The 24,469-nt window shown below is 43.4% G+C and overlaps 1 protein-coding gene across 4 annotated transcripts in view; it reads left to right on the forward strand.

Moving 5' to 3' along the window:
- LOC147732747 (ATP-dependent RNA helicase DDX25-like) overlaps positions 1 to 24,469 on the forward strand; it is a 1,983,894-nt gene that overhangs the window by 1,563,316 nt on the left and 396,109 nt on the right. For all 4 annotated transcript variants that reach the window (XM_086957315.1, XM_086957316.1, XM_086957313.1 and 1 more), the window contains exon 10: positions 17,517 to 17,679. In XM_086957315.1, coding sequence (XP_086813441.1) covers positions 17,517 to 17,679 — 163 coding nt within the window. The remainder of the gene's footprint in view (positions 1 to 17,516; positions 17,680 to 24,469) is intronic.

Genomic DNA, 24,469 nt, shown 5'->3' on the forward strand with positions numbered 1-24,469 from the left:
AAAACGGAAATTTTGAAAAATAATTAATTGAAGCAATTCAGTTGCCAAAAGAAGTGTCAGTGATCAAGTGAGCTGCTCACCAGTAAGGAAATGATAAGTTGACAGCTGGTAATCGTTATGCTGACCAAGTTGCCCAACATTGTGCTAAATACAAACTAGCAGTAAAGAAGAAAATTGATGCATATGGAATCAGCTGCCAACTTATGCTACTTGGGGGCGTAGGAACATGGGAGGAAGTGAGAGAATTACAAGATGAAACCGACCTGAAGGAAAAAGAGGAGTAGGAGAAAATAGGTTGTCAGAGAAGGGCTGATGATGGTGTGTGGATTTACCTAGATGGAAGACCTGTGTTACCTGACTGTATGCTTGCATGTAACATGGAGACACACACATAGGCAGAGATGCTATGATTAGACTTTTCGACAAGATTGGTTTAATGCAAGGTTCAGGAATGTCACAGAGATTCTTTGCCAGAGATCCTTAACTTGTCAACAAATGAACCCAGGCAGGAAAACTGTAGTCTGCACAGGAAAAAAAGGAAAAGCTGAGGGTCCATTTATTAGATTTCATCCAGTTACCTGCCTGTCGAGGACTGAAATATGTACTTTTCATTGATTGTTTTCAAAGTGGGTGGAGGCATACCCGACCAGACAGAATGACAGCTTGACAGTGGCCAAACTCTTACTGAGGGAACTCATTCCACGATTCGGTTTTCCAGTAACTATTGAATCAGACAGAGGGTTTCAATTTAATAATGAAATAATTTGATTCATTTGTGAAGCATTTAAAATGGAACAAAAACGTCTGGAGTGGTAGAACAACTGAATGGCACAATCAAGTCAAGACTGGGAAAGGTGTATGCATCCACCCCACTGCAGCGGCTACCTCTTGTCCAGATGATACTCCAAAGCATCCCAGCCAAAAATACAGGCTTGAGTCCCCATGAGATACTTATTGGAAGGGCAATGAGGCAAGCATGTATACCAGAACACAAGCTGTTGAATATATCTGATGATTTGGTACTGGAGTATTGTAGTTGGCTGACCAAGTGTGTTTTATCTCTCACCAGGTTGGGAAAGACTCTGTTGCCAGGCAGCCGAACCAAGCGCATGATCGGTATCCCAGTGACTGGGTAGTAGTGAAAAATCACACTCGAGTATCGTGCCTAGCACCAAGGTGGGAATAGCCACATCAGGTTATATTGATTACAACAACAGCTGTAAAATGTGCAGGCTTGCCTAATTGCATTCATGCAAGCCATTACATAGAGAGTGCCAGCACCTGACGAAGTAGATTCACAACAAGCTCAAGCAGTTGAAAAGGCTGATGGTTGTACAGCTGAAGGATCACAGCCACTAGATCCTGAAGTAGCTGATCAAGAACAAATTAGTACTGTCAGGACGATTGGATCCCAGTAGTGGACACACCTGAAATTATTGTGAGAACAAGAAGTCAAACTCGATTAGAAAGACAGAATGAGAGTGAGGACGAGACAGGAATAGAAGAACGCAATCAGATTACAGAAAATAAAGCTAATACCGAATCTAAGGGGGATCAGATAAGGAAAGAGCAATATACGCAGACGAAAGAAAATGAAAGCAACACCTGTGAGTCTGAAGAGGGACAGATAGGCCATAGAGAAAATGCCTAGGCAGAAGAATATCAAGAAATTAAAAGACCTGAACAGGACCAGTTAGGTAAAGAAAAACAAGTTCAGGAAGAAGGAGAACAAAGTCAAATCAAACAAAATCCTGAATGGTCCGAACAGAAAAGAAGAAAACATCCAGGCAGAAACGGCTAAGGTAATAAGCCCTGGACAAGGTCAGAAAGAGCTGAATTCAGAAGACGAAAATAATCAAGTTGTGTCACAAATAAAGGAAAACAAAAGAGCACTTGAAGAAATTGAAAGCACAGTGCAAGCTAGAAAACTCAGGAAAGGTGATACTTGGCCTAGTGTATCAAGAGACTGAAATATCGTCTTGAGACAATAAGTGAAGAACCAGACCAAGTAAACTAAGTAACCAGTCAATCTGGATCGTCAACAGGAAAACCAAGAAGGAAAAGTCCAAGATTGAAAAGACTGAATAATAAAACCAAGGGTCTTGAATGGACATATGTGATTCTTGAAGATTTCGAGAATCTGGAAATAAGTGAGATAGTGAAGAATTAAATGCTGATTGAATTGACGAGGAAGTGAGACCAACTTGAGGAGATAACTCTCCAGGTTGTATTTTGTACAAAAGTTAAAAAGATGGGAGAAATCTCTTTAGTCTAAAATGGCTGACAATAGACTTGCTGGGAAACCGAAACAAAGCTGTATGAAAGGATGCTGTAGAATGTGTAGATGTAGCACATTTTTAGTATTCATAGTATGGTTAGCACTGACAATAGCAATTCCCTATCTAATGACCAAACAGAACGAATACTAATGATCTAATGATACTAATACACATGGAAAGGTAGCTAATATTAAGCAAGACAGAGTAGAATTAGAAGCACCAGATGAAACAGATTTATCATAGTGTGTATAAAATGATACAGATTTAAATGTTTTTGGCAATTTGTTAGTACAATATGTAGAAACCATAAAAGTTAGCGCTTGTTATATGTATGAAATTGGCAACATCAGTAGCAGAAGGAGTAATATATCATAATTTACCACTGATATATTGTATTTCATGTAGTATTTTAGCTAGTCTATTCTATAGAACTAGAAAGTTACAATATTATTATTTTCAGCAAATCAAAAAGGAGAGAGAGGACTAGGTAAGCCAGTCCGGGTCCCCTGGTTATATGTAGAGATATCAATATAGGACTAGCTATGTTGTGTTAGAGGAGACTCAGAAGGTATATCTGTAGGCAAACCCTTAGGTTTGGACATGAAGCCCTCACACACCAACCTAGTTGGTGTCATGCTTCATCATCGGGCCCACCACAGTGACACCGAATGTGTCCCGGGTGTGCTGCGACTCCAGATTACTGAGGAGCAGGTATTCTTACTGAGTGTGCAGTGCTGGTGAGAATGGAGGTGAAAGGTTTAAAAGCTATCCAGGAGGTCCCAGTTCCCGAGGGTAAAGGTAAATTTAATACCTGGGCCCCTGTTAGCAAGATAAAAAGGCTGTGGACGTTATGGAGTATATTAGGGGCTCCTACGTCCTTGTGGTCTACATGTTTCAGCCAGGCCTTTTGATTAAAACTGGCTTTCCTCAGGACCAAATGAGTATGTGTGAGTGAAAATAAACTATATTAAGTGAAAGTGTATGGTAAAAAAGTGTTGCACTCGCTAAGGTGCCGTACGTGTAAGAGGGGGATTCCCTCTGCTTTAACTTGCTACTTGCTGTTAAAGCCTCATGGGTCACTTGGCAGGGAGGGAAAGGAGACCGGTATTTCCGATCAGCGGTTCCTGCGACCTATCGTCCTGCTCGGGACACTGGAGCAGGACGGCACCTTTTTATCTTGCTAACAGGGGCCCAGGTATTAAATTTACCTTTACCCTCGGGAACTGGGACCTCCTGGATAGCTTTTAAACCTTTCACCTCCATTCTCACCAGCACTGCACACTCAGTAAGAATACCTGCTCCTCAGTAATCTGGAGTCGCAGCACACCCGGGACACATTCGGTGTCACTGTGGTGGGCCCGATGATGAAGCATGACACCAACTAGGTTGGTGTGTGAGGGCTTCATGTCCAAACCTAAGGGTTTGCCTACAGATATACCTTCTGAATATTATTATTTTAACATAGATGTGATCTTTTCTGAAATTCCTTTGCGTAAAAATATGAACCCTGTCCTTCGCAGTAGAGATTCACAATTCATGGGTGAATATTTTCTAACAATGAAAACAATAGATGGAGCTGAAGCACATAAGCACAATTTAACCTGTAAGTTACATGAAGCTGAAAAGATATTTTTGAATTTAGTTTCTGAACTGAAACCTCGGATACCCAAGTGGGCTGAGAGAGAAGACGTTATTGCAACTTGCAAGACTCATGCTGCTATGTCCCTGGACCTTGAAAAGAAAGGGAAAATCTGTCTCCATAGGTTAAAAACAGAGTATAACAATATATTTATTGGTTCCAGTGAATGTGAGCACAATTTTCTGATAATAGGGTGATGGGGACTAAAAGGTGGAACCGATCCAGTATTTCCTGGAGTTTATTATGGTTGTGGAAATAAAGCTTACTTTAACCCCTTCCATGCTCATGACAAGGTCAACTCGTCATGGGTGTTACCTGCGCTGTGCTTATGACGAGTTGACCTTGTCATGAAACTATAGTATTCATAAATCATCAGCACAGGAGGGGAAAACCCCCTAGCAGCCAAGGTGTTAAGCTGCCTGACCACTGGTATGGGAGTTGCTATTTCGGAATAGTATTCCCAAAGGTGTATCATGTAAAAAGAAGTAATGAAGAAAATAACGGAGTAACACACCAGAAAAGGGCTATATTTTCAGAAATTGTAAGAGATATATGCAGTGCATTGATACCTTCAGTGGGAGTAATTCTGAATAAACAAAGAATTTGTAAATTAACTACAGTGGTGGATCGCTTATCGACTGACACTGCTGGAGGATTTTTATTGATCAATACCTAATTGGTTGCGATAAGATCTATGGTTTTACAAAATCGACTTGCTCTTGATATCTTATTGGCAAAAGAGGGTGGCGTCTGTAAAATTTGAAGGCGTAACATTGTTGCACCTACAAACCTGATACAAGTGTTGAAATTGGGAGGTATGTCAAAAATATTAAAAATTTGGAAGAAGACTTAAAACCATGGGAAGTTGACAGTGTATGGAACAAACTAACAATTAGTATTTCTTCTATAGGTAGTTGTTTGTCTAATGTAGGAAGAAGTATTATAGGTCAAATCTGATGCCAATAATAGGATTAACACTATTAGGCTTAACAATAATGGTTTGGTGCAAATGCTGCAGAAAAAGAAATTGGTATGAAGTGAATGAAAAGGGAAGAAAAAGAAAATATGATGAAATTCAGCTGGAAGAAATAAAAGGAGATATTTACTAAAGAATGAAGGGTTTTCAAAAGAGAAAGGGAAATTCCAAAGTGATAGAAGAAATAGAGATGGGATATTGCTAAAGTTGGCATCTGGTTTAGTAATTAGTGATGGCATAGAATGCCATCAAAGAGGGGATTGATGGAGCAAGGTTTCGTATGTAAGAAATTTGCTTGTATGCGATCCTCTCAAATAACCTGTAATACTGTAACCAACATGTTTCGTGGATACTAATAATTACATTACACTACATTTTATTTCATCTAGGGGAAGCTTTCAAAAATGTCTTACTAAACTGCTAATGCAATAGCTAAAATAAATTAAGGGGATTAGAGTAGGAATAAGTGGTATACAGTGCACTCATTTATTTTCGTATTCTAACATGTTTTTCTTTGACTTTATTATTAGTTTGTATTTGAGCCTGGAGGGTGACCGAAATCTCCTCCTTGACTGAATTATGCGCAAGCGCGCCCGACACTGTCAAACTCCGTACTGTGACATTGAATCCCAGTCAAGGACACTTTAACCAGAAAAGCGCATGGGAACACCACCTCTTGACCCGGTGTCAGGATTGGGCAAAATCCTCACCAGTCTAGGTTTGGTGGTCCCAGTTTCAAATTAAGACAGATTGACTCCCTATTTCATTCCCCCATTTCATGGAGCCAATTGGTGGCGCAGGCAAGGCAGTCACATTGCTAGATTAGATGCACTACCCTTTGATTTCACATCCAAAATGGCGGATGCGTGTTGGTTAGCACTCTTAGTGTTGCGCTCTGTTTTACAATGCAGCTGGATCCTGCTCGTGCTAATTTGAAACGGCGCACTTCAACTGAAGTTTTCGCCGGAGTACTGCGTTTCCAGTGTTTCTCTTGTGAGAAACTATTTCAGCGTATAATTTCCAGAATTTCAGCTCTTCCTGTACCTGCGTCCTGTTCCTGGGAGTTATCAAGTATTTCTCTCCCCATTTTTCTGAGCAGCGATATTTTCCAGTGAGGTGTTTGAATTCTCTCTGTCAAGTCGTCAGTCAGGGAGTCAGCGCAGGAAGGTTCCAGAGAGTGTGGTTGCGTATTGACCTTAGTTTGAACTTCTCTTGGAAGCAATAGTGTTCATACGCTTGACATATTCCCAAATTATTCTACTGGGTACTTTAGGTAGGATTTACACTATTGCTGCCATTCCTTGGATAAGGTCACGTGAAGACTCTTCGCTATTTGTTTCTTGGATCAGTGAGCAAGGACGTAAGTCCGAAACGCGTCTGATGACTGGCGCCACCTTTACCATTTGACCGGTAATAAATATCTTTTGTAATCGAAGTCTGGTCTGCGGAGATTATTGAAGCAGTCTGTGAACTTGTGTGTGCTGGCTGACGGCTGCCGCCGGCAACAGGTTGGATTCGATATATATATATATATATATATATATATATATATATATATATATATATATATATATATATATATATATATTACCCACACACTCCTAGAAATCGGCTCCAGGGTACAAACGGCCAGCACACCGGTGTCAGTGTTCTTAGTTAGTTTATTTCATTTCCAAACCCCCCAGCACCCTCGACAGACGCGTTTCGCACAGGGCTTCGTCAGTGTCTTCTGTGTACAAACTTACTCGCCATATTTAAACCATCCGCTCTTTTTGGAGTCATAAACATAGAAAAGGTATTTGCATCAACATTCATGGCGGCCATCTTGTAGTATATACATATATACAAAGATATTTACATGGTTTCAGCTTGGCGACTAATAAAAAAAGTGCTCAGTGCAAGTGAATTAAATTGAAGTTTGACGTTTGACAAAATTATTAATTGTTTCTTTCGAGACTGTTGCCTATATACAATGTTTCAGCAATTTAATGTTAGGAGCAGTATAGATACAACTTTATCTCCAATGATCATAGGGGGGTGTATCCCCGAGTTCTATTATTGGCCTTAAGCAGGCTTTAATGTCTCACGTGGTATGATGTTGACCTCACAATGACTGGTTTCAGACCATCTCTCTTGTTTTGCGGGGGTGTATCCCCAAGCTCAAGTTGCGCTAAATATAGCATCCATTATTTACACCATTTACATATATGCAGTGTGCCCATGGTGTTGGCCTACATTAGCACAATTTACATAATTACATTTTATTTTTGTATATTTCTCATGAAAGAATATGGACATTTCTCTTCTGGGTTGTTTCTTCATATTCTATTCATTAACACTTGAGCATCACACAGATCTGATCAGATGTTTTTTGGTCTACTTAACAAGGCTGTCACTGCTCTGGTTGTGCAATATGAATGGGAAAATTCAACATAATACAAATATTTACAAGCCTGGACGTGAATAGTTCAGAAGTTCTTTACATATTTACAAGGAGTCCTTCAATGTTTTTATTTCAGATTTGTTCTCTTGTGCAGAACACCCGGTATTCTATAAATGCACCCACATCTCCGCATCATTATTGAGACCCCACGGTGTCATAGTTTTGAGGTCTAAAATATAGCGGGATTCTAGTATCCTCAGGGATTTTTCTCTGTCCCCCCCTCGTTCTTTCTTCGGGACCTGGTCTATGCAGAAGTATGATAATAAATCCCTGTTGCTATTGTGGTGCTCGGCAAAATGACGAGCTATTGGGTAGGTCTTATCCCTGTTTACAATGGCCCTCATGTGCTCTAAAATTCTCATTTTTGCCGGTTTTATAGTGCTCCCTATGTAACGTTTGTTACAAGGGCATGTCAAACAGTAGACCGTGAAGTCTGAATTACAATTAAGATGTTTGGTAATTCTTCTGTTTAGACCTACTTCGCCTGTTCTGCAGGGGTACTCCTTGATTTTTTTGCTGTACTTACACGCTTTACAGTTTAAGCATGGGTAGAAGCCAACTACCTTCGTTCTTATCTGGTTGTCTTTATTGGGAGAGTAGTGGCTATGGACTAGATGGTCCGACAGCGACTGGCACCTCTTATAAGTTATCAACGGTCTTTCTGATAATACTTTTTTCAAGGTGGTATCTGTTCTAAGAATGTGCCAGTGTCTTTTAAATGCTTGGACCAGTTCCCCAGATTGGTTATTGAATGTTGTAATCATTCTGACCTGTTCGTTATCTGTTTTAGACTCTTTCGCAATCAGAAGATCCCTTCTGTCGACATTTGCCGCCTTAATTTGTGCTTGTTCTAAGATGTTCTTTGAATAGCCTCTGGCCTGGAATCTGTAACTAGCTTCTTCCTGCGCTTTCTCACAATCCTCAGGTCCAGAGCAGTTGCGTTTGAGTCTCAAGTATTCACCGTATGGTACATTTTTAACTAGACTTTTCGGATGGTGGCTGGCAGCGTGTAATATTGCATTGCCAGCCGTTGGCTTCCTGTACAGCCTAGTGTGGAGCTGGTCATTAGCCACAAAGACTTCTAAGTCTAGATAGCAAACAGATTCGTTGCTGATCGTGCTGGTGAACCTCAGATTAAGTTCATTGTCATTTAGAGCACAGACATACTCCTCAGCCGAGGCCCTGTCTCCCCTCCAAATGACGAACAGGTCATCAATGTACCTGGTCCACATTAGTATGTGGTCATTCCATCTTTCATTTCTCCCACCCCAAGCTTCGTGCTTCTCCCACCAGCCCACGAAGAGATTCGCGTAACTGGGGGAGAAGCACGAACCCATTGAGGTCCCTCTTATTTGCTTATAGATTTGGCCTGCAAAAAGAAAATAATTGTGAAACAAACAGAATCGTATCATGCCAAGAATCATGTCACTATGGGCTTGGTATTTTGGATGTTTCTGTTCTAAAAACCATTTTGTGGCATAGATTCCCTGTTCGTGATCTATGCAGGTGTACAAATTTGTAACATCCATAGTGATGAGTAGCATATCTTTGTCCCAAGAAATGCAGTCCATGATGCGGAGAAAGTCCTGTGTGTCCCTGACATATGAGGGCAGGTCTTTAACAATGGGTGCTAGATATACATCGATGAAACGTGACGTATTTTCAAGGAGACTGCCAATTGCCGAGACAATCGGTCTCCCTGGTGGTCTTTTGGCGTTAAAAAAAAAAAAAAAAAAAAAAAAAATATATATATATATATATGTACTTACCTCCATTCTGTTCTTGAACTGCTACAGTGTTGTGGGGACTCCTTTCTGAGGAAAAGAAGAAAAAACATATTTTTATTTCTATGCATCAATTCAATTATATGCTGATATAAGAAAGCAGTTATTTCATTTACATAGCATAAGAGAGAAGCTCAATCCCACACGAGTTAAGGTATTCAGTATGTAAAAGTACTCACACATATATGTATGTAGATTTATAATAGAATTTGCTAGACTGTAGTAATTGTGCTTATTTCACAGGTGCAGTCAGGCGTCCTCTAGGAAGGAGTCCAGTGACGATACCAGTGTGGCAGTCTCTCTTTCTGTCCCATTCCCCTTTCCCCCCTGTTTCTGGTATTGGAGTGATCCCGGTTCAGGAGCATAGGGGAGTTGGGAAATATCCATCGCAGATCTTCGGCCATTCAGCTCCTGTGGAAGGTTTGATATTGGTACGGGTTCTGACAGATTGAAGTGTCAAAAAACCTTTTCTGGATCCACCTGGACAGAATGGCAGAAGGGTTTGATGTCAAGACAGCTTCTATTTTAGAAGGGTTACAGAAACACTTAAGTGAAACTAGGGAGGAGGTGAGGAAATCAAATCAGGAGGCGAGTTATTTAAGACAAAGATTGGATGAACTAGCTATTAGTCCTAGTCCAAATTTTAGTGAATCAAAATCCTCTACATTTTCACCTACCCCCTCAACTTCTGAATTAACTACCCAGGTAATTTAAGCAATGTCTCCCACTATCCCTTTGGCACCTCCAAAAAGATTTATGGAAGATCCTCACAAAGCGCAAAGTTTTCTCACACAGTGTTCTCTACATTTCTTATGTAAGCCTATCATTTTTAAAGAAGATCAGTTTAAAGGGCCTTCGTGCTGTCTTATTTGAGTGGAGACGCCGCAGCTTGGTCCATGCCTCTGGTCACATCCAGTGAACCGGTGCTGTACAATTTTGATGAGTTCAAGTCTGAGTTCATGCGCATCTTTGATCGTTGAACCATTTCACCGACCACAGACAATGAGCTGTTAGACCTGAAACAAGGTAAGCAAGAGTTGGTGGCATATCTGGCTCAGTATAACAAACTTGTAGTAGAAACTCAGTGGCCTGAGTCAAAGCGTGCAGCAATTTTTTACAGAGGCCTTCATGATGAGTTGAAGGATGGTCTAGCTCAGATTCCTAAAAGACCCACTGATGTATAAGAACTTATTGATCTAGTGCTGCAGATCGATCAACGTCAAGCCGAAAGAAGGTGTGAGCGTCAGAAGGATATTCGGCAAATACCACCCAGATTTGACAGAGCCAAATCCGAGGCATCAAAGCCTGGTGAAATATGTCCAATCGAGGAACCAATGCAGATTGGTACAGTACGTGGGCCTCTGAGTAAGGAGGAACGTGAAAAGAGGCGACAAGGGAAGTTATACATGTATTGTGGAGGATCTGGTCACTTCATCAAAGAATGTCCTAAGAAGCCCAAAAATTCATCATGGGTAAAAGAAAAGCCCCACCAGTAGATGGAGTTGCTCTGGTGGGAGCTGTCAGGGAGACAACTCCAAGCACGCAGCAGTTGGTGAACACTCTTCAATCATCGGCACCGCATTTGATAATTTCTAGTTGAATCTCATTTAGAGAGACACAAGTGAAGGAAGTTTCTGTAATGATTGATTCTGGAGCTACTGGAAAAATTTTTGATATTCGTTTTGCTAAGCCTTTGGGAATTTTGTTTATCAAGAAAGAAAAACCAGAACCGGTACGAGCGGTGGATGGCACCAATCTTTCGTCAGGACCCATCACTTTTGATACAGAGGAGATCACCTTGTATGGTCCTATTAGACATCGGAGTTTAATAAGTTTCAATCTTATTGATGCCCCGCAATTTCAGCTAATTCTGGGATTGCTGTGGCTAACGGAACACAATCCGAAGATTGATTGGGCAAAGAGAACTACAGATTCGAATTCAGACTATTGTATCAGGCATTGTTTTGACGCTGATATGGGTGAAGACAAGAATGAATCTCGACCATCACCATCTGTTTGTTTGGCAGAGCAAACAAGAATGATTTGTGCTGTGGAAGTCCAAAGTGTTCCTGAAGAGTATCAAGATTTAGAAGAGGTGTTCAATGAGAAGGAAGCCTTGAAATTACCTCCACATTGGGAGTATGATTGCCAAATAGAACTGGAACCCAGTGCATCTTTAACTTGTAGTCGTATTAATGCATTGTCAGAAGTGGAGAGCAAGCATTTAAGAGATATTTGGGCCAGTATCTCGCCAATGGATTCATCCGTCCGTCCCAGTCTCCAGTCTCTTCTCCTCTTTTCTTTATTACAAAGAAAGATGGGAGTTTAAGAACGTGCATTGATTATCGTGCGTTGAACCTGGTCACCAAGAAAAAAAGGTATCCTTTACCTTTCATTTCGGAACTTTTGGATCAAGTAAAGGAGGCTCAAATCTATACCAAATTAGATCTGCAGGGGCCAGTTACTTGGTTCGCATGGCTGAAGGAGATGAATGGAAAACGGTGTTTAGAACTCGATTCGGCTTATTTGAATATCAAGTTATGCCATTCTGTCTTTGCAATGCCCCATCTGCATTTCAACATTTTGTCAGTGTTGTACTAAGAGATTTTTTGGACCGTTTTGCCGTAGTATATATTGATGATATACTTATTTTCTCCAAAAATATTGATGAACATGTGCGGCATGTTCGGCCATTTTGGAACGATTACTTCAGAACCAGCTATTTGTGGAGTTAGAGAAGTGTGTTTTTCATTCCACTCGAGTGGAGTTTCTGGGTTTCATTCTAACTCCAAACGGTGTCTCGATGGATGACTCTAAGGTGAGAGCTATTAAGGATTGGCCAGCTCCACGATCAGTAAAAGAAATACAGAGCTTTCTGGGATTCGCCAATTTTTATCGACGATTCATTCAGAACTTTTCTGAGAAAGTGGCTCCTATTACCCGATTGCTCAAGAAGAATGAAAAGTTTGACTGGAACATCGAAACTGAAAGGGCGTTTCAGTCATGGAAAGAAACCTTCATTACGGCACCAGTTTTACAGCATCCAAATTTGGCAGAACCATTCTTTGTAGAAGCAGATGCTTCTAACCTGGCAATTGGAGGAATACTCTCTCAACGACATAAAGACATGGGGCAACTCCATCCAGTGGGCTACCGTTCTCGAAAACTGTCAGCTGTTGAGATTAATTACTCCATTGCAGATAAGGAACTACTTATCTTATCTTATCTTAGGTGCAATTTGTTGAGTGCGCTGATGCCGAAGCTTCCTGGCGCTGGTAGACAGAATGGGAGGTGAGGAGGAAGCGTGAGTGGCAAAGTACTAGCTGAGGGAGGGGAAGAGGTGAGTTTTTAATAGTTTCCTGAAATTCAGGAGGGAGGATCTACTGGCCATTAAGGATGCCTTTCAGGATTGGAGGCATTACCTGTTTGGTGCAAAACATGTAGTAGAAGTGTTTACAGATCAACGCAATTTGCAATTTTTAAAATCTGCCAAAACACTTACCCCAAGACAGCTTAGATGGTCTCTCTTTTTTGCTGATTATAATTTCGTATTGACCTACAAGCCTGGATCGGTCAATGGGAAGGCAGATGCTTTATACCGTTTGAATGTGGGAGATGGCACTAGTTTAGCTAGTCTATTCATTCAGAAAATTGTAAAACTCCATGACATTCCAAGTGTGGTGATCTCAGATAGAGATTCACAGTTTACTTCTTGATTTTGGAGATAATTTTTAAAAGGATTGGGAGTAAATGTTCGCTTGTCCACCAGTTTCCATCCTGAAACAAATGGGCAGACTGAGAGAATTAATCAGGCTCTTGAACAATATTTACGACAATAACTGATGTATCAGGAGGGAGAGTGGCCTGAGATACTTGGTACTGCTGAATTTGCGTATAATAATTCAGTCCAGTCTTTTACTGGTTATTCACCTTTCTGCCTAAATTCGGGCAGACACCCCAACATGTTGCCAGGGAAGGTAGATTTGGATGTACCTGAAGCAGGGATGGTGATACAGAAATTGAAAGAAGCTTATCAGAAAGCATCTGATAATCTTGTTAAGGCAAAAGAATCTCAGAAGAAACAGGCTGATAAAAGACGAAAGGACTGTCCCAATTTTAAACCATGGGATTAGGTCTGGGTCTCAACTCGACATATGCGGTTGAGAGGAAATAGAAAATTTCAACCTAGATTTGTGGGTCCATATCCGATGGTTAAGATGATCAATCCTATTAGTGTAAAAGTAAAACGTCCTTGTAAGTTAAAAAAACATCTCACTTTTCATAATTTCCTAGTCAAACCCAGCTTTGAGACAGGTTGCCCCTCCAGTCGCTGTGCAAGTGTCTTCAGAGGAAGAATTTGAGGTCAAAAGAATTCTGGATTCCAGGATCAAAAAGGGTCAATTATGGTATCTGGTTTACTGGAAGGGTTTTGGTCCTGAAGAAAGGTCTTGGGAGCCCATTTCAAACGTTCATGCTCCCAGACTAATCAAGGAGTTCCATAAGGCTAATCCCCAGAAACCTAGAGAGGGGATTTTGGTGGGGGGTGCTGTCCGGATTGGGCAAAATCCTCACCAGTCTAGGTTTGGTGGTCCCAGTTTCAAATTAAGACAGATTGACTCCCTGTTTCATTCCCCCATTTCATGGAGCCAATTGGTGGTGCAGGCAAGGCAGTCACATTGCTAGATTAGATGCACTACCCTTTGATTTCACATCCAACATGCGGATGCGTGTTGGTTAGCACTCTAGTGTTTCGCTCTGTTTTACAATGCAGCTGTATCCTGCTCGCGCTAATTTGAAACACCGCACTTCAACTGACGTTTTCGCCGGAGTACTGCGTTTCCAGTGTTTCTCTTGTGAGAAACGATTTCTAGCATATTATTTCCAGAATTTCAGCTCTTCCTGTACCTGCGTCAGCGTCCTGGGAGTTATCAAGTATTTCTCTCCCCATTTTTCTGAGCAGCGATATTTTCCAGTGAGGTGTTTGAATTCTCTCTGTCAAGTCGTCAGTCAGGGAGTCAGCGCAGCAAGGTTCCAGAGAGTGTGGTTGCGTTTTGACCTTAGTTTGAACTTCTCTTGTAAGCGATAGTGTTCATACGCTTGACATATTCCCAAATTATTCTACAGGGTACTTTAGGTAGGATTTACACTATTCCTGCCATTCCTTGGATAAGTTCACGTGAAGACTCTTCGCTATTTGTTTCTTGGATAAAATTGAATAGCCTCAATTGTCAGTTGGCAGTATTTATTTTCTACATTCCTGAGGATAGCATTAAGACTAGTTTTACATGCACATTACCGAACTGACAGTTCCAATGTTTTCATTCTTCATTGTACAAGTAGGCAGAAATATATATATATATATATATATGTACTTACCTCCATTCTGTTCTTGAACTGCTACAGCGTCGTGGGAACTCCTTTCTGAGGAAAAGAAGAAAAAACATATTTTTATTTCTGTGCATCAAGTCAATTATATGCTGATATAAGAAAGCAATTATTTCATTTACATAGCATAAGAGAGAAGCTCAATCCCACACAAGTTGAGGTATTCAGTATGTAAAAGTACTCACACATATATTTATGTATATTGATAATAGAATTTGCTAGACTGTAGTAATTGTGCTTATTTCACAGGTGCAGTCAGGCGTCCTCTAGGAAGGAGTCCAGTGACGATACCAGTGAGGCAGTCTCTCTTTCTGTCCCATTCCACTTTCCCCCCCTGTTTCTGGTATTGGAGTGATTCCGGTTCAGGAGCATAGGGGAGTTAGTATATATTCCTCGGAGATCTTCGGCCATTCAGCTCCTGTGGAAGGTTTGATTTTGGTACAGGTTCTGACACCCGGATAGGGAAAGGAGAAGAAGTCAAATTTTGCATACATTGTGGATAAAATTGATTGTGTGGTTTGGGAATAAAGTATGGGAAAGTGAAATTAAGGAGAGGGAACATAGAACAATGAACCTAAGAAAATGATATTGTATTAGTATGGTGTGATGACCTCTCCCCATCCCATTGTCTAATCACAAGTAGGGGATTCCTGTCCTGAACTGTTGGCTCCTGACTACTCGGGTGTCCCTTTTCTAGTTCCTTGGCCAGGGGTTGGTCCTCACTCCATTCTAGGTAAATATAAATCTGTGTGGTATTTCGTGTACCATTTTCATTTTCCACCCCTCCCAGGTTCTAATGTCATGAGATTTTACTAAGTCTTTACTATTTACTTTGATTATTCTCTTTATAAGTTGGTGTTTGACATGTATTGGTATTTGACTCACAAAATTATTGCATAGATAAAGTTTTTAAAACTCTCCCGAGTCTCTGGTCATTCAATTTAAAGGTAAATGTCATTTATACCTATTATGCTAACAACCTGATCTATCGACCAGAGGAAAATTGAGAAATAAGATGGTAAGGAATTGATAAGAAATGTTGCACAGGTAGAAATAAGTCCTGATCACCAGCGTATGATTGCCAGCTTATTGTATGAATATTGTATGGGCCCAGGTGAGTATGGTATTTTAGAATAATAATTAGAATAGGTAATCTTGCTGCATCACTACTGTTAATGTTTTAGCACATCATAGTGGTTTATACTTGTTTTTCTAATAAAGCCTGACTGCTGCGTGCCACCTCTACCCAGGACTGAACAATGGTTTTACAAATGAACCTAATGCAAAAATAAGGGGACCCCCTCTAAAAGAACAGATTACGGTCAGGGAGAAGAAAGGAAAAATATCAAGACAGAACAATAGTCTCCCTCACGACCAAGATTCTTCTACAATGGAATTTATCCAAATACATTCAGTGAGCACCCAAACCAAATTATTAACCCACTAGACAAAGTGTTCCAACAATTCTAAAAATATATTATTTTATTTCATTTCTTTTGTCAGAGATATTTTCATAAATATACATGTATTTGGACACGTTTTTTTAAACATTTTCAACATAGATAATACATTCATAAATAATCACAAATTAAGAAAACAATACCTACAGGTACAAAGCCATCTATATCAGTGCTTAGAGTTGCCTGTAGAAATTCCAAAAGCCTCTAATCCTGGCAAAAAACTCTAAACGACGATTCATGGTGTTGAGTCGCTCGAGGTTCTGAGAACGGTGAGTGTACCTGTTCTTTTAGTGTCATTTTCACCCGGGTGGAGTGGCCCTGTATAGGGCACTATATCTGGCAGGTCCTGATGAAGGTGGCATTCTATCATCTTGCAGCCACCGAAACGCGTCGACCACTGCCCTGAGAACATCCTGCTTTTTGCAGTTTTTGTCTTTGGTCATTCCAATTACATTGTTACTCTGTAGTTGTATTCCCCAGAAATGTTATGAATGTGAAGGTTTGTCTGGATGTGTGTGAGTTGGGTTTGAATGGGTTGTTATGATTTTGCATTGTTTCTCTCTTCCCGGGTTTATTTGATTTGACTGTATGTATTGTTTTCTTAATTTGTGATTATTTATAAATGTATTATCTATGTTGAAAATGTTGAAAAAATTATCTAAATACATGAATATTTATGACAATATCTCTGACAAAAGAAATTAAATAAAAGAATATATTTTTAGAATTGTTAGAACACTTTGTCTAGTGGGTTAATAATTTGCTTTGGGTGCTCACTGAATGTATTTGGACTAATTCCATTGTAGAAGAATCTTGGTCGTGAGGAAGACTATTGTTCTGTCTTTACAAATGAACCTGACTGGACCTGATATGGAATTGTGACACTATTATATAGTGAAGTCGCACAACAACACCACGTAATAATCCACATTCTCACAGTATCTTTCTGTCAACTCCGGCCAGCGCTATTTGATGGGGATAACAACAGGGTATTATGCCCATTTTTAGCAAGTCCATGAGCATTGTAACCCATATAATCCAGGAGGGTAGCCATTTCACACATGCTCAAGCACATTAAAGCAATGTTTGTTATAAATATGATTGTCCAGAAGCTGAGAGCTCTTTCTACGTGGCCACTAATGGCTTTGGTCTGTAGGTTCTCAGTACGACCACGTTTCAGAGTGCTAGCCTGTTAATCGTGGTTTTCCCTCATCACCAATTTCTCAATGTTATTTTCTTGTGGTGTTCACTTTTTTACTATCTCTTAGTCTTCCACCAGTCTCATCATTAGAGTAGGTCAAAACAATATGTTGACTTCTGAAAATGGGAACTGTGATGGTGTGCTGCTGTGTATGTGAATAAATGTAGCAAAACACCCACATTTGTTGCGCATATGTTTAGCCTGTCTCCTTACAGCTTTGGTTACTGTACGCTTTAAGAAGTAGTTTCTAGTCTACTGGGTGGGATGATCCCTTTATATAATAGGAAGGTGAGAGAGAAATAACTTGGACTATTGGAGCCACCAACATGCTATCTTTATTCTTGCTTAGACTCGAAAAATTGCAAGATGGCTTTCACAGACAATGGCTGAGGATGGACACCAAGTGGCTTTGCTGAGTGGGGAACTGGAGGTTGAACAAAGGGCCACTGTTATACAGAGATTCCGAAAAGGCAATGAAAAAGTTTTGATCACAACAAACGTCTGTGCCAGAGGTGCGTATCTTCAGATTTGCTTTTGCATTTGGAGGACTGTATGATAGTGGCTCAATGCATAATACTTCACATAATATATGGGAGTACATTATAGATGTTGACACCAGCACCTACCTGTATTAGGAAAAATGTCAATGGTAGAGTGCAGTTTGGGGGTAAACCCCTCAACACCTAGTTGGCTGCTTTACACCGTGGCTCAGCAGGCAGCTGGCAAACTTCACTTTCTCTCGAGAGTTTTATTTGTATCTATTTATTTTACTGATTTTCTATAGCGCCAGCATGGCCTGAAGGCATGAGAGGGCTTTACAATAAACCCAGAACATATCAATACCAAACAGAAAATTATTCATGTCCCATAAGTTGGAGTGAACGCCGGGTTAGCCTCTACCAGGAGGTAGAGTGCTTCACACATATTACTAGCAAAACATAGCATTGAAAAGTTGGTGGTACAGTACTCCATGAGGATCATCAGTAGTTTGTGCAAGTTGAGGTTAGTATGCGATTAGAGGGAGTGTGAGGAGGCAGGAATGGCTTAGGCAGGGGTGTTGTTTAAAGAAATAAGCTCTGAGTTTTTTTTTTAAGGTGAAGTGATGTGGTCAAGTGGAGGCTTGGCGATAGGGTGTTGCAGATCCTTGTGGTTTTTCCAGAGAAGAATTGATTCATGTATCTTTCATGCTTAAAGGTGGGGGTTCATGGAGGAGCGATTGCATATTTCTTGAATCTTGGCCGCCGCCTGAGATTTCTAGTTTCTCAGTGAGGTGCAAGGGTAAAGAGGACGCTCACCTTACCGCCACATAACGGAGCAAGGATATTGACCTTGGACCCTTCTGCTTGTCTTCCTGTGTGGGTCTCTGGAGTCGGCGCTGCAGCTTGCCGCACCCGCTTCGCTGGTGCCGCTTCGTGCTGAGGTCTGAGGGCGGAACTGAGAAACTGTGGCAGTGGATTTTGTGGAGAGGGGGAGTACAGCAGTAGCCTCAGGGGTGGAGCACGGCAGGGACTCTGTTTCCCAGGAGTCCCTGCACAGCCAGGAACATTGCGGCCGCGCCCCCTGGTAGCCACGCCCCCTGCCTGTCCAGGTGCTTAAAGTAAGGCACTCCCTGTGAGCTTGTGGGACGCTCACCTAACCGCCACATAACGGATGAAGGATATTGACCTTGGACCCTTCTGCTTGCCTTCCTGTGTGGCTTTCGGGAGTCGGCGCTGCAGCTCGCCGCACCAGCTTCGCGGGTGCCACTTCGTGCTGAGGTCGGAACTGAGAAACTGTGGCAGCGGACTTTGTGGAGAGGGGGAGTACAGCAGTAGCCTCAGGGGTGGAGCCCCCTGGTAGCCATGCCCCCTGCCTGCAACGCCCCTTACTTCAACAGCTCGTCTAACGTCTCGCGGGGCGCCGAGCGAAGCCCGAGCAAAGGCGGGCAGTCTGTGGCAGTCCGGGGCTGGCCAAGGCTGGGCTGGGACACCCCCCTGTCATCTGCTACTCCAGGCTGTAAGGGTTGGACTCCGTCAGGTATAGTGTGTTGCTATACCCCGATTGTTACTATCAATGTCCACACGCTCGGGGAAAATCCTGAGGGGAGGGGGAGAGGCGGGGCCTAGTACTATTATAGGAACTATGGACCAGTTCATCACACGGGTAGCTGCAGTTATCGAGAAAGAGATTGTAATGACAGAGCGCCGCCTTTCCCAAGAACAGCTTCCGCCAAAGCGCTCTTCTCTGGGCTTATTAGCCCAGGTCAAGTCACCAGTATGCAGCTCTGGTCCCCTCTACCCCACCCCCCTTACATCTGATCAATTAACGAATTGCTTCTTTGAGGGACAGTATTGATAGGCTGGAGAACCTGGTAGCGCAACCCATCTCCGCTCCAGTAGTTAGTAGTGGACTGGACTTGTTTACCCAGGATGTTCCAGCCCCCTCACCATGCCCGGCATCCTCTCCAAGCGGTTCTGGTTCTCCATTGGCCTTACCGGTGTTGGAAACCAAGAACCCTTCCCGCGCCAAAAGGAAAAGGATTGCTAGCCCGCGTAAAGGTAGCTTCTTTAAATTATATAAGAGACCGAAGAAGCTTGGAAGTAGGGGTACAGGAAACACAATGGTGGAGGGTTTAGTTACGGATAATAAAGTTAGTGAAAACACGGGCCACCATCCCGGTACTAAAGCTAAGGAATCATGTGTAGCCCCCCCTCCTAATTGTCAACTGGCTGCTAGCCATGACCCAATAACACTGGCACAAATTGAAAACATGATGAAAACACTACTGTCCCCGATAGCTGACAGAATAAGGGGGTTAGGGGAAAGGGTGGACAGGTTCAAACAGACAACCCTGGATAACTTCTTTTCGTTTAAAACCCTCATCAAATTGCACTCTAGGATGAGGGAGGACGGTCAGGGAGGGGTAGTTGGTAACTCGGTGATCCCGGATTCCCCACAGACAATTCCCACAACAACATCCACAGCAAACACAGTAATTCTACAGGCGTCTGAAAATGCTCCTGCAGTATGCGCTGTGGATACCCCAGTGAGCACTACCCTGATTGCCCATGCACCTATGAGTATCCCCAAACCCCCTGAAGCCCAGGCGACGAAGTCTAGCAAGGCCAAGCCGCCGGGAGGGAAGGGCTCTGGCAATAACACGAGCACATCGAAGGGGAAGGGTTCTGGTAAGGGTCCTGATCGGGCACGTACAGTCCCAACCTCCACCAGTGTATCCAGGACCACTCAACCGGAAGTTTCTGTGCTAAAAACTGCCCCAAAGTGCCCCAGGTTAATCTGCCCCCTGATTGCCATCCCTATGTTGCCATCCTTACAAATGTACCAATCTTGAAGGATGGACAATACGAATCTCACCAAACACTCAAAAATAAAACCTTACACTGGTTAAAAACCAACAGACCACTTCCCAGGGGTGTTGACGGGCTGATCCTGGAAGTAAGAAGAGTAGGGTGGGTGGGTTATGGCAAAAAGCAATTTGAAGGGGACTGTGTGATAGTTAATTTCAAAGACAGTAGAGTAGCACAAGTTATTTGTAACCACAGGGACTCAAATGGGGTCCCAGCATTGGTGTAGTAGATTTGAATTATTTTTACCCAAGGCCTGCTGCAATCTCCATTTGCCTATATCCTGGCAGGGGCTGGAGTAGTGGTCCATCTTATCTTGATAATCCAGTTGGTCCCCAGTTTCACCCATGTGCTACATGGCCTGGGTTTGACTGGAGCCCTCCAGGATATTGAACCGATGTCCACAAAGGGGAGGCTACCCGGGCAGCAGAGTATGGGTATAGATGGCACAGCCCTTAAAGTATCAGCAGTCGACAACACCCTGGTCACCAGCCCAATGGCACCTATTATTGTACTTGGAGATAACGCGTCCCATGGGAGATCAAGCAGGGGCAGCGGAATAGGAACCCTGGATCAGTTGGAGGGTGGAGATGGTCCCGTATTCCGCGGCGAGAGAGCTGTGGCGCATCCAGTCCTTAGGATTTGCAGCTGGAACGTCGCGGGTATTGATAGGAAGTTGGGCCTGCCAGATTGGAATACCCTCGTGGAGGGTTACTCCATCTGTATTTTCCTGGAAACTTGGTGCAGGGAGCCTTGTCACAAGGTGGGATACTCAACCCACTTTGTTCCAGCTGTTCCCCCGGTGGCAGGGAAGGGACGCCCTTCGGGTGGTCTCCTTATCTGGGTTGAGACTTCTCTAGAGTGTAAGGTGGAGGAGCATCCTACTAACTCTCCCGACCTCCTTAACATCACCTTAAAGGACTCTCGGGGTGTCCTGCTTTTGGACATCTTTAACATCTACGCTAGAGGAACGAAGGGTGGTACACAATCGGCCACCATTGCTCTTTTGGAAGAACTGCTTAGGCAGCGCGCCCCTAAATCCCTCATCTTGGTGGCGGGTGACCTCAATTGCACGTTTGAGCCCCTTGATACGGATGATGTATTAGGCACAGATGAGGAGGACTCAAGGCGGGGGATCCCCGCTCTGACCTTGCCCCCCATCAAGAGGTGGACTCAAGTGGCTCTACAGATTAACTCCCTTAGTATGGAATTTGACTTGAGGGCAGTCAATGGGAGGTCCAAATCAGATTTGAAAGGGGCCCACACCTATAATAGGCCAAATCATACATCTAGAATAGACTATATCCTTCTTGATGTACGTTTATGGGGTGATCTAAGGGATATGGAGATCATTTCGACAATTGAGAGTGATCACAATCTCCTCTCTCTTGTCCTTTCTCCCCAGTGGCTTAAAGGAAGGGAGAAACCCCTCCCCCATATGGCCCCCAACCCCCAGGCAGTCACTATTTCTAACTGTGGCCGACGGTTGAAGTGGGCTAAATTGACCTTATCCCCAGAGAAAGTGGCAGCCATAGGGTGTCTCCTGCTTGCAGCTTCGAACAAACTAGACTTGTCTTCCCAAGTGTCTGAAGAGGTCTCGTTGACCTTCTGCAACCTAACTAGGGAATTAAGTAACTTATTTATTCTTCCTGGTAGGTGTTTGGGAACTCACACTAGGGAGAGACCGCCTACCAAACAGGGATGGTATACAAAAAAATGTAGGGCTTAGAAAAAAGCCTTGGTGGGAGCAGTTAAATCTAAATCTCAAGTAGCTACCAGGCTTGCAAGAAAGGATTATTATCGGACATTGAAGGCAGCGAAAAAGGAGTGGGAGGAGAAGTTTTGGGCGGACCTTTTGGCAGCTAGTATAGGAAGGGATGCCAGGGGTTTCTGGAGCCTGGTCAGGAACAGGGATAGGTCGGTAGCCACGTTGGTCACTTGTAACATTCCAGCTCAGAGTTGGTATAACCACTTTGAGGCCCTCTATTCCCTACCTGGTGGGGCCAACAGCGATATTGTATCCCCGGTGGTCGAGGCAATGGTTGGCCTCCCCGATGCCTTCACCGCTAGGTAGGTTGAAGCCGTAATAAAGACCCTGGCCCCACTAAAAGCTGCAGGACCAGATGGGATTCCTGGCGACCTGCTACGAGCCTTCCCCAAAGAATGGGGCAAATTGGTTGCCTCCCTACTGAACGAATTCTGGGGGGAGGTCCTGTACCCGATTCCTGGAAAGGGGCGGAGGTTGTCCCGATATTCAAAAAGGGATGTCGGGACAGCCCTGCCAACTATAGGCCCATAAGCCTCATTGACTCCACCCAGAAGGTGGCAGGGAAGGCGACCCTGGGGAGGCTTCTCCAATGGGTAGATGATAATAAGATTCTGTCAGACCTCCAGGCGGGTTTCCGGTCGGGAACTGGAACTATTGAACAGGCCTTCAGATTAATGCTCCTGCACTGGAAGGTGGTGGTGCTGGGCAAGGGCAGTCTTTATTGGCCTTCATAGACCTGAAGACTGCCTTTGACCTGGTACCTAGGGGGGAATTGTGGAGGGTCCTGCAGAACATGGGGTTGCCCCCCTACCTTTTGTCGCTCCTAATTAAACTACACTCAGGGAACTATGCACAAGTGTGGTGGGGCACGGGGGGAAAAGACTGATAGGATCCCGGTGTGTAGGGGAGTCCACCAGGGATGTGTGCTAGCCCCCACCCTACTCTCTTTGTATGTGAATGGGGTGGTGGAGTACTTGCAACAAGAACCGGCCGATGCACCCTCCCTGGCGGGCATCCGTATCCCTACTCTGCTTTTTGTGGATGATACTCTCCTCATCTCAAAGACCCCCCAAGATCTGCAAAAGCTTCTCGACCGCTTCCAGGAGTTCTGCTCCCTGAGGGGACTGGTGATCAATATCGATAAGACCAAATATCTGGTCATGAATCCCCCCAGGAAACTAGGGCGTCCACCGGTCCTGAATAACTGTCCATTGGAGAAGGTAGCAGAGTTTGACTACCTGGGAATCCGGCTTAGTGACTCCATGAGCTGGTCCCCGCATATTAATAAAATGCTACTTAGCCACAAAAGGGTGGGTGGTGCGTTACTTAGGGAACATTGTTCTCCCCCCAAACACTGTATGGCCCCTGTTATTGATATTTATAAAGCTAGAGGGGTCACTGCTGCACTATATGGGGCTGAGCTGTGGGGCACTTGTAATTTGGAGCTTTTAGCCAAAGTGGAGAGCAAATTTTTGAAAGACCTAATGGCTCTCCCCTTGAGCACACCCACAGTCCCTGTACTACTGGACCTGGGATGTAGATCGATCGCGGATCAGGCACGACTACGGCCCCTGTTGTTGTGGGCTCGTTTGTGGAGGGTCCCAGAACTCGCCTCATACGCGGAGGGCCTGTCCGAGGTGATGGCCATGGGGGGTTGGCATAGGATAAAGTGGTTGAGGGATGTCAAAAGCCTTTTGGGGGAGTTGGGATTGGGCGAAGCATGGGTTACTCGCTCTGCCCCACCTAAAGCCACCCTGAAGAAACTGTACTGGGACTGGGTCTCTCTCAAACTCATTAGCAACCCACGACACTGCAATTCCACCGCAGCTTTCTTACGAATCAAAGACTTGGTGGCTTACGAACCTTATCTTGATTTGGTTTCCATCGCATTTGATAGGGCTCTGTACTTTAGGTTTAGGGTGGGTACCCTACCAGTAGGCTATTTGATATCGAGATGGAAATTGACCTCCCAGCACTCCCCCTATTGTGCCCTATGTTCTTCAAGGGTGGAGACGGTTGCCCACATCCTTTTTGAATGTCCAGACTATTGTAACCCAAGAAAGCGTTGGCTCAAACCTGTGTGCAGATCATTTGGCACCCGCCAATATTCAGTGGCCCTACGCATTCTACTAACAGACACTTCCCCCCATGTAGTTTGTGGCGTCTCAAAATTTTTAAAATGTTCTTGGT

This window comes from Lissotriton vulgaris, chromosome 2_1 (assembly GCF_964263255.1).
Source record: "Lissotriton vulgaris chromosome 2_1, aLisVul1.2, whole genome shotgun sequence".
NCBI classification, from domain to species: Eukaryota; Metazoa; Chordata; class Amphibia; order Caudata; family Salamandridae; genus Lissotriton; species Lissotriton vulgaris.